Source organism: Neopelma chrysocephalum, unplaced genomic scaffold, assembly GCF_003984885.1.
Source record: "Neopelma chrysocephalum unplaced genomic scaffold, ASM398488v2 Primary Assembly neopelma1_22b, whole genome shotgun sequence".
Classification (NCBI taxonomy): Eukaryota; Metazoa; Chordata; class Aves; order Passeriformes; family Pipridae; genus Neopelma; species Neopelma chrysocephalum.
Window position 1 is genome coordinate 30,809,078 of NW_020897690.1, and position 17,601 is coordinate 30,826,678.

Sequence of the window (17,601 nt, forward strand, 5' to 3'; positions counted from 1 at the left end):
CAATAGTTCCTGACATAAATCAAATAGCAGGATTTTAAGGTGTGGCAAAGCCCAGTCAGACTCCCCTTTTTCCAAAGTAAGCTGGTATAAAGAAGAAAGCATAACAGTCCAACACAGGAGAACTGTAGCCTGGTCCCACCAAGATAACACAGCAAATTACAGGTCTTCAGATCAGTTTTCCTGCAGTAAAATGGGAAATAATACTTTATATTAAAGTGTTGGAGACTACAGATGCCCTGATATATTAGATGTATTTATATAATACATCAGGGAGATCACTGATTCCTCCTACACCCCAAGTGTAAATAAGGCTATTTCACATGGAAAAGGACTGCAAACCTCTTAGACAGCCATCTGCTATAGAGATTCAAGAAAGGGGCCCACGTAAAAAGTAGAGTTGGAGTGGAGACGGAATGTTGTTTATATGATGCTTTAACTCCACAGAGAAGGGAACGTACCTTTACTATCAAATTAATAACATAATACCATTACTTTGGTACATTGACACTGTAATTCTTTTCCTTTGTCAGTTAGATTTCTTGTTGTTATAACAGCAGCTACAACAAAATCTGTGTCTGGATGCCAAAACTACAGCTGTCAAGAAAATCAGTCTCAAAACACCAATTGCAGAGAACAAGAAATTAACCTCGAGATGACTGTAGCAGTTAACTGCAAAGTAAGGATTTACTATGGAGTCCCCCACACCTCTTACCTCAAGCATAGGGCGAGCACTGTCATGGATTGAAAGAATGTGCGTAATGTTATTCTTACTCAATTGCTCTACATCTCGGGCATCTGCGACAGAGGGAAAAAAAGAAGAGAAATTTTTTAATCCCTTGAAATAGCCCACTCCCCTTTCCATTGTGATTGTTGAAAAGCCACTTATCATCAGTACATTTTTCTTGACACTTCATAAAGTAAGGCAAAACCCCAAATGCAGCTATTCTAGAACACCATAATCAGAGTGGGTAATGGGAAGACACACTTCTAACTCCAAAACAAATTACATACTATATAAAGAACAAGCTTAAGTGACTCAGGAATGTGTTCTAAGTCAGAAGTTTCATGTATTTTGCATCTGAAATATAACTTTACGCATGCTTGCATGCAGGTGATTGCCATCTGAATACGCAGTCAGAGCTGTACAAGAAATAGTTTACCTCCTCTCTACTCACAAATCCCCCTTCAGGAGATACATTTTCACTTGGGAGACAAACCTTGTGATATCCAGGTCTGAGAAGGCAAGCCAACCACATCCCTTGAATTATTAACAGACAAGCCAAAACGATAACTACATTCTTACTTCCTGTGGACCAGTAGGGAAAAATGTGCATTTAGCCAATACATACCATAATTTAGAGTCTAAAGAGAGATCGAGATGATAAAGATATCGAACGTATGAAAAAGCAAAATGCTACAGCAAGGAAGTGCAGTTATGAAAAGGTGTTTCCTAGACCTGTAATCAAGGGGTTTCTAACATTCAAAACTGGAAAGAAAACTGGGGCGACTGAAAAGTTGATGCTAGATATTGCGAAAGCATAGGCTTGTTTCTATGAGGAAAAAAAAGGTAAACCAGACTATCTGTCATCAGTGAGCAACTTTCCCCATACTAAACTATCAGCATGCCAGAAAATTACTTGAAAGAACCACCAATATAGGTAAAAGTTAGTGTGTATCCATTTATCCATTTACTTTTGACCCTTTTGCTTGAGAATTGTACAGCACACCATGGCAATTACAGCAGTGGTTTTGTGATGTGAACACCTGCCTTCGAAATCTGCCCATCCAATCTGTTCACACTAGCCTGGTTGCACACAAAAAAAGAGCACTGACCACAAGGGTTTCAAACTGGCTCTCTCTAGGTACAAAAATAACAATAGCATCACCTGTACATTCTTTATGTACGTGCAAGAGTTCAATTAGCATCTCTTGTGTCATCTTATCCACCTACTATAAAGTTTCAATGCCTTTTCTACATCACAAAGAGGAACTGGACATTTAATTATACTGTCGCATAGACGAGATCCATGTGAGCACAGTAACAAGCAATAAAATTTAAACCTAATCCTAATGAAAGCTTTTCTACAGCTAAAAAACTGGAGAGTGAAAACTTCATTGATTTTACTCACTACTGGTCAAGCCTGCATGATCAACACAGACGTCTAACCCTTCAGAAGAGAATTGACACAAATTCTGTCTGAAATAGAACTAATGTCTAGCTGCACAGAACAATTAAAATTTCCTAAAAATCTGAGAGTAAACATTTCAAAGAAGAAATGCTAATGTTTGCCAGGAGAGGTCTTCTAATCCACTTGACCTTCATATTTTTTTAACAGTTTAAAGGACAGTCTTGATTCCTTAGGGAAGAACTAAGCAGGCAAGGATTTGGAAGCCCATAAACCAGCCCAAGTGTCCCTAAAAATCACTGCTTTCTGTTGTACAAAGACTAAGAACAAATTTCAGAGCCTGCTGGCTGGAACTCATGAAACTAATGTATACCTAGCACAATGAGACACCAAACTCTCATTATCAATATGACCTACATGGTAAGAAATGGCTTGCCACACAAGGTAAACTTCTTTTAAAGAAGATATGACCCAAATTAAACGTTGACTGCTTTGAACTGAAAGGCCTAATGCACATAGTACAACTCAAAACGACTGAAATATTTTATTTCTTCAGTTAACCAAGACTTAGGCTAAGGGAATTTCAGCAAATCAAAACTATACAGTGAGATTTCAGATATTCCTAGAAACAAGCTGGAAATGGCCATCCCAGACCTACATCACAGAGTAATCAGCAGGTCCTCAATATATTTAGGAAACAACCATTCAAATCACTGAAGTAGAGAAGAAAAAGCTTCCCCGTCAACGACTGTATTATCTGGATCTAAATTTCAAACAGTTTACAGAGGGGAAATTCCCCAGCACCTGCGTAAGTCTCTACAGATACTATAGATAAAGCTATTTAAACAGCAGTACAAATAAGATATCCTGTCACTCACGGTCTCATACCATAAATAACAAAAAAAAAAAAAAAAAAAGGTTATGTAAAGAACCACCAAAAGCCAAAAGAACCACCATCACCACAGCAATTCTAACTTCTTTACTGAAGCACAGTGCTGTACAAGCACATGCAGGCTCACATTTTGAAATCACAGTGTGAAACACCCTATTTTCAAACTTTAAGATCAAACCTACCTATCAGAGCTCATCTTGTGCATCCTCTAAAGGGTCCCTCAAATGTGGTATTACTCTTTACAGCAGGTTACCTAATATTCTATTTCATACATCAAAACGCTTCTCAGCTGATGCAGACTTCTGAGTAAAGCCTTCTGGAAGATCATACCTCACACAAAAGGACACAATTCACACCGGGGAAGTCTTCTTCTCTCCCTCCCGCATTTAGCCTATTTTCCCTCTGACTCTATGACTCCTAGTTCAACCTCTACTCATATGCAGAGAGTTGGAAACACTTAATTGTAAAAGCAATGCCAAAGTCATCAAAATAGGACCAGGGGGCTGTCAGAATTTGTTTCCCTGCAGCTCTGGGAAGCCTTATGGTGTGGCTGGGGAGCAAATCACCTAGTGCAGTGTTCTTCCATCCCCCATAAGCAAAAGGGAGACAACACTGCTCCAACCACTCCAATTATGGCACATCAATGACTGAAGGACTCCAATACTAGGGTGGTGAAGTCTCAAATGTACTTACAACCATTTTCTCTTACTTTAATATTTTAGTGCCTCCATAAAGCTGCAAGGTGAGGGATAAATATTTCTCCCTTTGTAGAGTTAGATGGAAAGAAACAGCTGTGGAGTCTTGTCCACCTCTACTGCTAACAATAAAATACAAAAGCATGCTGCCAGGAATAGGGGGGCAAAAAAGCATTACAGTGATATGGGCCTGATCTGCAACACTTGACTGTAACTCATTTGTGAATTTAGAAGTTTAAATGCATCCACAAAATAAGTGAGATTAGTTTCAGTTTATTTTCATTTTGTCACCCCTCTTCCCATTAGCCAGTTACTCCAAACTAAAGTCATTCTCCCTTTTTCCTTCTCCAAAGCCCACATTTCTGACTTTTTTAGTCTGAAAAGACAGACATACTCCTACAACACAGTAAGACAATAAGTTTTCAGTATAAAATTTTAGGTTAAGTAGAGAAAACCGAGGTAAGTGCTTAAAGAAGGCAAGTCAGCCCATTACATACAACAGTGTTAAGTCTTAATCTGCAGATGTGTAGAGACTACAGTTTCATCATCACCAGATGTTGTGGTTTGTTTGGTTTTTTTTAAATCAAGCAACTTTATTTTCTGCTTTGGAGAGAACTAGAGATGGACACCTAAAGAAAAACCTTCCCCATCAGGAGAGCTTTGTTCCCAGTCCCGTTATCTGCACCTACAGAGACACACACAGAAAATAAGCAAATGAAAAAAAGATCCATGTCTCCTTTCTCCACTTCACACTATATTCTAGTACATATTCTGATCCACCCTCTCGGAAGGACTTTTTCGGGGAATGAGAAAGGTGGGGAAACAAGTTCAGTAGTCTGTTTAATCTGAGCACCTATAAATTGTCTTCCTTCAAAAGATGAACCTGAAAAAGGGAATGGTATCTTCACCCTCTCCTGTTTTCAGTACCTGAAATTAAATCTTAGAAAATGGAACTTTAAAACCAACATTAAGCAGATGATAACAGGAATTAATTGAATCTAGAAACACAGCAGAACCACTTGGTGGACACTGCCTTTTTATACACTTAGTAATGGGAAGGGCAAAAACTTTCCCAAGACTGTCCAGATCATCCACAGCAACACTGGACTCTTTGGGGGGAATTAAACCTGTTATTGTGGCTTTCCCCTTCAAATTAAAAAGCCCCCAAATATTCCATTGGAAAAACCTTGAATGATTACAAGCAAGGCAGGACACAAGCTCTTTAATATTCCAGGTAGAAACACTCTTGCGTCCTGGTTCTTGCTACTGCTACACCTTTTCGTTTGGAAGCAAACTGAGCACCCATTTAGATCTATTATCAGAAGAAATTGATTTTTTTTCAATTTGTGCAGAGAAACAGGCTGTCCTGTCAATTCCTTAAGGAACAAAGCACCCATTTTCATTGTAAGCACAGGTGACTTCCAAGAGACCTCAGGTTACCAGTGCAGAAGACATGTGGACATGCAGTACCATAGTATATTCTTTGTCTTTTGAGGCATTTCATCTCTAAGGTACAACAGAAACAAACCAAATTTTCCCCAAAACTAGATTCGAGAAGAAGAGTTAACTGCCTCTTTCTCTCCCCTCATTTTTCTCTCTTAGCACCCTGCCCTCCCATTTGCAAAGAAATAACTCCTTCACTTTCACAGAAGAAGCCCAAGAGCTCTGTTTCCTTCTGGGCTTACAGATCAGACTCAGTCTTGGTATTTTGTATGGACACTATGGTTCTTCTTGATTTTTTTCTGCCCTCTAGCTCTGCAATCTCCAATACACCCTCTCAGGAGCATACCACAATTTTAATGTGCTACTGATGAGCTTGTAAGATAAAAAGCACTTGAATACATCCCAAGATCTGTGCTTTTTCAGGAAAGTTTTTCAGATACATAGTCAAGCCCTGTGGACTAGGGGGATTTCAAGAGATATTTCAGTGCTCTCCATAATCAGGACTACACTAACTTTCTACCGTAAAGACCCTTAAAGTGGTTATTAAAGCCCCTCTATTCTATGTGCTTAAAGGTTTGTGCAGCAGCAAACAAAACAGAAGCAGCAAGCTCAGTTCCCATTTCTGCCACAGGTTCATTTCACTAGTTTTTCCTGGGCCTCAGTTTACCTCCCAGTCAACTGCAGAAGAGTTCGCACTGCTCTGTCATAGATTGGTTTTATGTTGATTAGGTCTAAAAGTAGAAATATTTCTGATTATTGAATAATAATTCCCCAATCAGAACAATTGCTGACTGCCTTCTCCAGACAACAGCCCTCCGAAACTACAGTATTTAGCATCCCTAACACCACGCTTTCTCTTAGCAGGAAGGCACCTATCTGGAACAACGGTGCCTTTTCTCCGTCTGTCAGTATTCCCAGAGGTCTCTGAGGCAGCAGGGAGACAAGAGTGTGTATAGAATGGTATTTTGATACAGCTCTGGAAACTGTTGCCTGACAAGGGTCCCTGAGGTGCCACTGGGGAAAGGCTATCCTCCAGAGGGCACATCAGAGCAATTTAAACATTCCTCAGACTCAGCTTTTGGAGAAGCTCCCTCCTCTCTATCCCCTGTTCAAGGACCCAGACAGCGCTACGAAGCCTCAGCCCTGTGTCCAGGTGAGATGCACAAAGCCAGAGAATCAGTGTTTCCTCCTGTTACTGACAAGATGCAACTTTATTCAATTCAACCTACTAAGAAGAAGCTGAAGAAATGGGAGACTAGTCAAAAGTACATTACAGGAAATAATGTTGTAAACCCATGTCTTTATATGCATCTAGTCATTTCAGCTGCCCAAATCAGGACATTCTGACCAGTCCCAACTGTATATGCTGCCGAGTATTTCTCAGCAGTCTCAAAACTAATCAGCCGCTTTTTGAAAAAGTACCACAAATCAGAACATACTCCAAGAGCACAGTAATCAAACTCCTCCAGAAAAATACACTGGTAATAAACCAACAGCCTGTTCCTAAATGGGATGACTTCACTGCATGGAGAGCTTGTTGCAACTGCTCCTAAGCAGTTAGGCAGAGGGGTGTTGAGGGGCAGGGGATGCAGAAAAAAGTAAAAATTGTAAAAGTATGCTTTTGTATTAGTGAAGGACAGTAACACCTCTCTTCTCTCTTCTCCTCCAGGTACAGTAGCTTATCTGAGATGCTTGTGATGGTAGAACATAACACTTAAATGCAATATGACCAAAAGTCATAGCAATAAATAAATGAACTTTTTGTTCATGTTTTTTAATCTGTTTAAAAAAACAGACCCCACAACACAAATAAAGAGATTAAAACCAGCTCCTCTTTTACTCTCTCTTATGCAGGCAGCTGAAGCATTTTCTTTCAGCTAGGCTCCCAGAAACACTGCCCACTCACACCACGTGCACGCCTGTGCTATCCGCACAGGACTGACCTTATGTGCCATTTAAGGACCGTTCCCAAGGCACAAAGCTGAATAGCCAGGGTAGCACAGGTGAGAGGGTCATGGGCCCTGGCACTGGCAGAGATGCTGACTCACTCCACAACCTTGGCCAACTCCCTTCCACTGAAAACAGAACTGTACCAGCAAACAGATGCTCTGGCTGAGTTTCACTCCCCAGGGCAGACTGTCAAAGGCTTACCAGCAGGATGGCCACAGTGAGAGGGACAGATTGACTGCCATGTTACCACAGCCCATCCTGCCCACCTCGCCAGACTGCTCAAAACCTAAAGGACTCCACTATCAAATATCCTCCCAATTCCACTCCTCTCCTAAATTACTTCAGAAAAAGAAAACAAAAAGAGGAAGCAACATGGCTGTGACCAAGTTAGTTAATTTTGTCATCAGCCCATGCAGTAGTCCATCCAAAGTGTTTTCAAAACTATCGTCTTTGCCTTATTTTCCTTTTTTCCTACTTGTTTCTTTTTTCTCCTTTTATTACCTACTTCCACCAATATGAAATCACCTTCATCCTCTCATTTTCCTTACCATGGCATAATTAACTCCCTCACATGCTAGCCTTTGTACTTGTGTCTGTGGTGTGGCAAAAGGCAGCTTTTAACTTCACATGTACCTCCGGGCTGCCTCCCAAGGTGACTGGCTCCACTTCCCAAGGGGCAGCAAGCACTGGACCCACAGTGTGGGCCATCAGATCCAGTGGCAGGTAAATCAGGCAAAAACCACTGAACTCACAGGTTTTGGGACAAGGAGGCAAGGAAGGAAGGGTGGGCATGAGGCAGAGAGAATGTGCAGCACCATCTAAATCCAGTGCAGATGTTCCCAGTCTTAACAGACTGTTTGTAGTATCACTCAGACCAGGAAGGACAGGATATAGCAGTAGCCCCTATGAGACCTGCTCTATTTTACCAAAGCATAGGAAATGTGGGGTCTACATCTATTAAAAAAAAACTGTACATGCACAACTGGTTTACTTCTGAGTAAGGAGTGTCAGCTGGAACTGCTGCTAACAGAATGCTTTGACAACAGGCCATTTGTTTGGATGCCTACATAAAGTTTCCTGTTTTCTAAATATGACTGGTTTTCTGTATACAGAAAATAAACCTCATGCATAAAGAAAAAAAATCCAGAGAAACTTACAGCTGCAACATGGACACTACAAGTATCGGTGGTCAGACTGCAACCAGCAGACCTATCAGTCTCACAAGCAGTGATAACAGAACTCTTTAGCAGTTGTTATAAATAACCAAAATAATGAAAGCGATGAGCATGAGGCATAGTAAGCCTTTACTTATAAGGAAGGTTTGAAATAAGACTTACAAAGAATCTGCCTGGATCACAGGCTTGTCTACCAAGCACAAGAATCATTTAAAGCAGGCCAGTGTTTAGGAATTCCAGCTGAAGCATGCTCCAAGGAGATGGCATTCATTTTTCTTTTCTCAAAGTACTTGCAGCGCAGCACAGCACACGGATGAGAGAGCAAATGACTTCTTCAAGTGTTACCAGGTGAATCCAGAAATGAAGCAAGATGGGGTTAAAAAGCTACAGAGATGCCAGAGAATTCCAAGAGCCTGTGAAACAACACCTTAAGACCCCTGTTAAGTAACCTAGAGATAATGATAAAACTAATCTTACCTTTAAAGTTGCCAATGAACAAGCCAGGCAGAATCTGTGAGAAAGAAATATAGTATCAAATATAGATATCTTGTGGTAAGACAATTTGACAAAGTTCAATTTGCATACAGGATGGAACATACTACTTTAGCAGACTATTGTCAAATGCAATCTAAAACATGCTGACAACAATTCATGCCTCTTTGCAACCTTCTCAAACTAAACAGCTCTAGGCAAACCATGCCTTGACAGAGTTTGTTGGCAGCCAGGGGTTGTTAATCGTGAGGACTCTCACATAATGGAGGCTCTCCAAGGATAGCAGATGTGGTTTACAAATATGAAGTGGGCCTCGAAAAACACCCTTCCCCCTGCCTCCCCAGCAGGGTAAGAGTTACCCTCATGGAACTAATGATGAAACTTCACACAGCAAAGGTGATTTGCTTAAAGTTGCTACGGAAACTGGACAAAGCCCTGCAAAATGACATCCTTCGAGGCTTTTGAAGTGCAAAGCCATGCAGGTCAGGGCTGCAGCACTGTAGGGCTCTTAGAGGAAATCATTGCGAACATCGACTTGTGTGTTCACATAGAAAGGAAACCGCTGAAAGTCCATGAGTTGTGTATTTCTCTTCCAGATCTAACCACTCATCCTAACACTGCCAGAAGCCGGTACAGGTCTCAATTATTGGACATTCTTTAACTTGGGAGTCTCAAGGTCTGCCCAAGGACCTGTCTGTGCAGTCTGAGGACACGTGCACATACACAGAGGCAGGTGACACCACAGTGCTACACCTCCCACCCTCTTATAACCCTTCTAACTTGGGAACAGCAGTAAGACCTCAAAAAAACCCACACACACACACCAAACACACATTTTCTGGCCAAGAATTTTATCTGCCACCTGAAATCTCTGACCCACACTCACATCGTTTGAAGAGACCAGAACTGTGGTGATGAAATCATACGATCCATTTTTCTTCAGTGCATGCTGAGCATACCACCACTACAGATATGTCAGTGCTGACTTCCTAAACCCTTAGCAACACCCGAGTGTCACTACAACAGCAGCAACAGACTTTCAGACTCAGCTATTTAAAGGGAAAACTCCACCCATTTTGCTCGATCCAGCAGCTGCAAAGTTCCGAAAGTCATGAAGGACTTTTTGTCAGGGATTATCACTACAGCCTTCGTTTCACTGCAGCCTTTCTGCTGAAAGGCACACCAACCCACCACGCAAAGGTTAGCAGACCAGCAGAAGAGCCAGCAAAATAGCTTCTGACCTGCTTTAACTGCAGGACTATGGTCCAATAAAAGCATCGTCACGTTCGCTGTTATTTATCTCGCCTTGCAGAAAACAGAAAGGCTGCAGCACTTCTCCTACTCCCTGCAGCTTCGGTTTGTGCAAACACTCCTCCCTCTAGGCTTTGCTGGGTGATCTCTCTCTACCTGCCGTGTCACATCAGCTCTAAACACAGTTCTCAAACTAATTCTCTAAACTCAATTCTCCCCCCGATGGCTTCTCGAGGACCCTTGATAGAGCTTGATGCTTATAGACCCTTGCTTGCAAATTGAGGGCTGATTGACAACACTACCTGGTCAAGAAAATGGTTCTTAAATCTGGTACGAATACACACCTGTAAGTGTTGCAAAGATAAGCTCAGACAGCTTTCTCCCCTTTCCTTCCCTCTTCATTTGTAGAAATTCAACATTCTTACAAAGTCAGCAAAAATCCTCAGGGCAGTTTCCAATGCCAGGGTATTGAGTAGGGAAAAGAACCTTTACAACATCCTATGGTCCCTTTCCACGCGCACAAGACCCATGGTTTCAAGGGACAATTCAATAATTTAAGTCCACTTGATGACTCTGCTAGAAGTGCAGCTCCAAGGCCACCATCCCAGGCTAGTAAATAGAAGCCTGTAGCTGCTCCAGAGAGGACAGTACAGAAGAGTCATTGCAAAAGAGGTCAAATTCTGGAAACAAAATCATGTTCTAAAGCGAAAGGAAGTCAAGTTATGAATGAATGTCACCAACCAGACCACCAACTTCAGCGTAACAAATAAAAAAATGAAAAAACCCTTGCTGATATTTTTAAACAGCTGCCTGGTATTTCCTATCTGCAGCACAAATCTGCAATCACACCCTCACTACTGTAGACTATAGCATTTTAGACTCTAGAATATTATTTCTGCATCAAATGTGCACTTTCAAGAGACGATAAAAGCTTAATTTCCAGTCACAGTCATTAAGCTTAGACATTAGAAATTAAAGGTACCATAAAACACCGGGGGGTTGCAGAAATGAGGTTTCTTGTTGGCAAAGGAGGAAAAATCCAGAAGTCTGCATTTGTGCACCACGAAGCAACCTTATATGCTAGATAGGAAATTAGGACACCCTGCAACCAAGGACAGATGTTACCCCCTGTTGTCCTAGTCATTCTAGAAGCAAGAAACATTACTATGGGTGAAAGCTACCTGGAAAGAAGTGAATCTTCGTGTCATGCTGACTAATACTTCAGCACTCGACTATGGCTGGGAACCTTCAGCTGTGTCATCTCACACTGCCTTCAGTAACTGCAACTCTGGGCTGTGCAAAATGAAGGCCGATGGCTGCTGGGGGCGTGTGAGAGAGAACGGGTGGGAGTCAGAAGAGTAGAAAAATAAGGTGGTTGTTTTTGTGAACTTTTCAACCACTGCTTTATGAATAAAAACAGTAGCCTCTTTACATCACCTGAAACATCATCCGAAACATTGAGAAAATGACCACAGACTAAATAACAGATGTAGAAGAATTCACAAGCAAGGGACAAGGACACCAATGCCTGTCTTCATTTGTACCTTGCATGTGAGAGCAGCTCACGTTCTCCACCTTGCACAAAGGCAGAGCCCTGCAATAGACAATGGTTGCTCCAGTTGCTAATGCTTCTCATCAGTCCTCTCTGATAATACACCCTTCAGGAAAATGGCTTAAAGGGCTGCTTCACTGCTGTTTCCTATACAGACAAATGCTTGTAACAAAGCATCTAACTCCTTGCTGCTTCTAGACACATTAACACCGATGAACTTCCAGAGAAGTTCGTGGGGCTTTCTCAGAGATGGCCAGACTCTGCTAAAAGGAACAGACAAGCCTACCTTTGTCCAGGACCACAGGAGAGTGGCACACATCAGGGAGGGATATTTGCTGCTGATGTGAACTGGCATAGCTTCTCTGACTTCCATAAAAGTGGTTACATCAGCTCTAAGTAGCCACACTGGTTTAAATTTCTCATAAATCCACTCCTACAATGAACAGGGCTTATCTGCCCTTTTTGTAGAGATAGCACTCAAACCTTCTGAAGGGTTTACACGAATAACCGGCAGTTAACTGTAACAGGAATGAACAACTACTAAAACCCAGGAAAAAACTCTTCACTAAGCATATCCTGTTCACCGATAATGAAATCTTGTCACCATCTCAGCTGCTAGACTTCAGCTCCTGGAAAACATCTTCGTAGTTTTTAAACCACAGACTTCAACTTGAACTTTGAATACAAGTCAACATTAGACATTAAGCATGAAGACAAATCAGGCCACCCAGACAATTTCCTGGGGTCCAAGTCAGACCCCATTAATCATTCTGACTTAACAGATGTAAGAAAAAAAAAAGTAAAGTACTGAAAATTAACAGCAGCCAAGTCAATGCACGTTCTCTGGCCAATTCTCCTTCTCTGAGCAGAATAAGAAGGGCATGTGTAAACCAATGCTTTCAATTTAATTTGGGAAAAGTCAGAAGGCTTGGGTGGACTTAAGGGAAAAAAACTACGCAGGGTTAATATTACAGAGAAAACTAGCAACAAAAGACAAACACCATCTAAAAAGAATGCCAGACTCCAGCCCTTGATCAGCCCTAATGGCCACAAAGTCAGGTGAGACTGCTATTTGCTATGAAATATATCAGTATCAGGAGGGGACCATGCCACTGAGAAAGGCTCCAAAACCAGCCACACAGACCGTAGCAGTCTCTGGAGCTCTTCCTTACCACACCCATCACAGGTCACCATTAATCCTCTTCCCTTGGCATCAGTACAAAGAGATTCCTTAAATGAAATAATCCACAATTGAATAAGCTGATTATTTTCTCCTACCATTCGTATATAGCTTAACCACAAAAAAAATTTCAGTTGGAAACTAAAGCAATTTGTATTGACTGGCTGAGTCAAGCAAATACCCCCCAACATCTGTGCTAATGACTCCATGTCTCCCCTTGCCCCTCCAACATTTGCTGATTCATGAGATCAAAATGAACAGATGATCCAGGGGCACATTCTGAAGGTGGCAAGTAGCAGACCCACATGCGAGACCCCTAAAAAAATAAACCCTTATGGCCAGTATCCAACATGGTTACAGCCTCCTTAAAGGAGCCAGCTCCTCCCAAATGCTAAATGTCTCATCCTCTTGGATACAGTCATCAGAAAAGCGAGAAAAATCCAAATAGTATTATGCTTCTCCTGAAAGCTCTGGCTGTACATGCCAGGGCAACATTTAACAGAATTAAAATTACCAAATTGGCCAGTCACAGATTGCCAATTCCTACCCACACGGTACCACAGCAAGATCTAATGCAGCTTCAAATGGCCGAGACTTGTCCTTTTGATTATTTTTTTTTCTCTCCAGATTGCAACTTTAGCATGCCATATCCTGTCCCTCTAATGTTTTGATAATTTCAAATATTGGTAGAAAAATACTACAAACATACCAGAAGCCTAAAAGGAGTCTTTCTAGCTGTGTTTCTTCCTAACTGGTCACTCCTAGAAGATGACTGCAATGAGTGGCTACATCTCACAATATCATCCCCAGACTTTGAAAGCAAAAATGGAGAGAAGGACCAAAGGAGGTTCTACCTCGTACTCAATAACTCAATTCCTCACCAGCCAGATCTTTCCTCTGCCTAAAGTTCCTATTTCCATGTCTCTACCTATAGAATGAAAAGGCTTCACCTTCCAGGTGGCACACTAAGCACTCTGGACGGTCACCAATCTGACATCCAGGGGCAAGGATGTCTGACCGGGACAACGTGTGAGCAGCTATTTCTAGCTATTCTCCTCTGCTCTGTCGTAGGCCATGCACACAGCAAAGCTACTCCCAAAGCACTCAAAGCAGGATGTAAGAGAGAAGAGATTACTCAACTCCTGTTCCTCATAGTAAGCTATATATAAAAGGCTAGTTACCACCACACTTTCAAACCTGGGTTTAAAACAGAGGTGGAGATACTGAGAAAAATCACTGAGTTGTCCCTTGATAACTACAATGACATGCCAGGGGAATCGGGCACACAATAAGCCCCCACTGCCAACAGGCCAACACCCTTCGCAAAACAGATCCATCTTCCTTCCTCGCTGCGATCTCCACTGGGGCCGCGCGCTTTCCTGTCCCACCGGCACCGGGCCCAGCCCTATAGCGACAGCCCGCATCCACAGGCTGCTCCGCGCCCTGGGAACGGAGCAAGCCCCGCGCTCGCTGAGAGTCCAAAGCCTCGGGTCCTGCCGCGGGTCGGGGGGTGCGGGCTCTGCCCCAGGCCGGGGGGACACACAAGGGACACTGAGGCTCGGCGCTGGGGGGCACGGCGGCCGTCAGCGACCGCTGGGAACTCCCTTTGCCCGGGGAGGGGAAGCCCGGGCGCGCATCACCGAAACCAGGGCCCGCCACCCGCCCGCGCTGCGGCCGGGGAGGGGGAGGAGGAGGAGGAGGAGGAGGAGGCGCGCCCCGAGGGAGCGGCGCGGCCGCGCTCCCCGTCCCTCCGCCCTCGCCCCGAGGCGGGGGACCCCCGAAGTCGAAAGGGAAAAGCCTCTGCTGCCCAGGCCTTTGTTTCGGGAGCGGCTGCCCGCCGCGCACGGGCGAGACAAAGGCGGAGGCGCCGCGGCATCCCGCCCGCCCCGAGGCGGGGAGGGACCGCGACCCCGGGCACCGCCGCGCCGGGCCCAAGCACATGCACTCGCGCACGGCCACCACCGCGTTACCTTGTTCATCCCATTCCCCATGGCTTAAGCGACCCGCACGCCAGCACCGCGGGAGAAGCCGTCGGCCGCTGCTGCCGGCGGCGGGTCGGCGTGCATGGGACAGGGCTTGCCGGGGGGGGGGGGGGAGATGACTGGGGACGAGCTAATTGCTAATTAAGGGCGGCTGCTGCTCGCCGTTGTCGGACAGGGCGAGGCGCATCCCTCCCTCCCTGGCCGTGGTTATCTCCCTCCTGGATGCCGGGCGGCTGGGGGCGGGCTTCCGCTCGGCCGCCCCCGGGAGCGGCGCGAGCCGCGGGGCCGCGCCACCAGGAACCACCTCCCGCCACCGCCCCCGCGCGCGGGCCCGGCCCCCGCGGGCCGCCCTGGGGCTTGTAGTCCCCGCCGCCGCGCCGTGCGCTCGCCGCGCGCCCCGTCGAACTACGCGTCCCAGCGGCCCCCGCGCCGCCGACCTGCCCCACCTGCCGCGGCCGGCGGCACCCGGCGGGCGTTCCGGGAGCGGTGGAGAAGCGCCGGCCGCGACCGCAGCGGGGTCGGCATCGGTATCAGCATCAGCATCGGCCACCGCAGCGGCTTCCGCGGGAGGCTTCCCGGCATGGACCACCCGCCGCCGGTGGGCCCAGGGAGGGCAAGGCTGCGGTGCGGGAGCGGGCCGGTGCTGCCCGCCCGCCTCTGCCATCCCGAGCCCTGTGTTGTTTCGGCCTCGGACGAGCCCTGGCGGGACGCACCTTGGCCTTGGGCGCCAGGGCTGCTTGTCACAGCCTCCTGCTTGCCAGCCCGTGCCATTCCGGCGTGGCGGTGCCCACGCGTCGGGCGGAGGAGGGATGCAGGATGCAGGCGTGTGTGGCTCGGGCTGTGCCGGGAGCAGAGCCTCCCACAGCGGCCTGTGCCCTGGCATGGCACGCTGCAGCAGTGTTCTGCCCTGTCATTCCAACCACGCTGCAGGCAGACAGGGACACAAAGGACATTCATGTCCTAACTGAAGCAAACAGAGAAGAGAAAGCAAATAGTTTGAAGCAAACATAGCAGGATCGTACTGGTTGACAGCACCGGAGATTGCCTGGTCCAGCCTTCCTCCTCAAGCAGGGAATGATGCTCATTGCTGAGCTTTGGCAGGCGTGGCTTCAAAGCCATGCTCAGTACTTCCACCTCCATGCTTTGCTTCCTAAAATGTGACATGATAGAGCCACATCCCTCTAGCCATGGGGATGTGTTTTAGGGAGGTGCGGTGATGGGGGATTTGGTGGTTAGTGAAGGAAATTTTCTCCAAAGAGTTAATGAGATCGGGATACAGGGAAGGACTTAAGGGAATACACAGAGTTCAAATAAGCAGGGGCAGGATACTACTACATAAGGTCTCTCCCATTAACCAGCGGAGTATCAGTGCCCAAAAAGCCTGAAATCCTTAGAGGCTCAAATGCAAAACAGAGAAGGATGCTGCTCTGTGACCACCATTAGGTTGCCTGTCCATTCATACATGCATCAGTGTGAGATGCTTATAAAAAGTGATGCCAAGATGTCATTTTTTGGGCACGCCTTGATAGGACTAGGCGGGTCAGGGGCATCTGCAGATCAAAATAAGCAGTGGAAGGGTGAAAGAAGGAAAACATGGTTAAGTCAACAAGCAGGAAAGCCAGGTATGAAATAACGGGTGGATGAACTCTCCAAGGGATAGATTAGTGATGGGGGGATTCTTACGTAGTGATAGTGGTTGCCAGTACAAGCAAACTCTAAGGGAACAATTTCACAACATCCAGTTGCAGTCAAACATCTGCTGTTGCCAAAGAGGTGGTCACATGTCCTCACACTACCCTCAATAGCACATCTGTTCCCCTTTGCTTAAGCAACCCTCAACACCTCTCTGACCCAAGAACGAATTTATTCAGAGAACAATCCCTGTAAAAAGCTGAGGAGTGACAACTCTCTCCCTGTGGGGTCAGACCTGTCCATACAGAGACAGGGATCAGGACCAGACACCTCAGCTGTGGCTTGTCATTGTATTGCCACATCTTCAAAAACTGGTGCTGTTCCCACAGAAGCCAATGACATGCTTGAAAGCCAACAGAGATTAAACCACCAGTTTAACTACCTAGAATGATGGAAAACTCTTACCTTGAAACAGCCATGTCATCACCACAGATGCTTAAATTTCAGGAGAACCCTAGGGAAACACTGATTTTGCAGTTAAAGCATTCCTGAACCTTTCCCTCCCTCCCTCCACAGAGTTTGCGGGGCTGTGTCATGTCATCATCAGCCTCAAAAACATCATAGCAGTCTCTCTGTAAGGCCAGGAAGGATAACCACCCAACTTGAAGCACTGCACTTCTCCCTTTCCCCTCCATACTGGTGAAAAGCATAGCAGTGAGCTTTATCACAGATACTGGCTTTAATATTTCATTGGTAAAGCTATCCAGAATGTAATGTACTTTATCCTCATGCCATACAAAATATGACTGAGGTCCAAAAAGTATGAATCACGGCTTGCCATAATAGCTACTAAACACATTGTATCCCCAAAGTGAAAGTTGCCAGCAACGCTGGCAAGAAGGACAAAAAGTGAATAATATCCCTAATAACTGCAGGGATCTGTGTTGTGTTAAGAGGTCTATGATAACTGGAAGGCCTTGTGGTCAATATGCAGGAAGTTTTGGCTCATCAATTCATTTCCCCATAACTCAGTTCTCCTATCTGTAAACTGCAAGTAACAATATTTCTGGCCTTTTCAAAGAGTGCTGAAAAATACTGTGCATGGGCGATTCACGTGAAATTATTATATGAGGCAATACAGATGGAATACAAGTATATCTAACTTAGTATCTGACATTTTTCTGAATAGGAAGTGTTACACATCCTCATGGGAATTGTGATCCTCTGTTTC

At 45.0% G+C, this 17,601-nt stretch overlaps 1 protein-coding gene across 3 annotated transcripts in view; it reads right to left on the reverse strand.

Moving 5' to 3' along the window:
• The window catches only part of DUSP22 (dual specificity phosphatase 22), a 54,309-nt gene that overhangs the window by 28,034 nt on the left and 8,674 nt on the right, over positions 1–17,601 (reverse strand). Inside the window, exons 1-3 of one of the 3 annotated variants that reach the window (XM_027682781.1) lie at positions 14,727–15,007; positions 8,759–8,792; positions 713–795 (exon numbers count right to left, since the gene is read on the reverse strand). In XM_027682781.1, the coding sequence (XP_027538582.1) occupies positions 713–795; positions 8,759–8,792; positions 14,727–14,747 (138 nt within the window). In that variant the 5' untranslated portion in view covers positions 14,748–15,007. Of the gene's footprint in view, positions 1–712; positions 796–8,758; positions 8,793–11,862; positions 12,030–14,726; positions 15,008–17,601 lie in introns of those variants that run through there. The other 2 variants (XM_027682770.1, XM_027682761.1) reach the window with 2 other exon arrangements.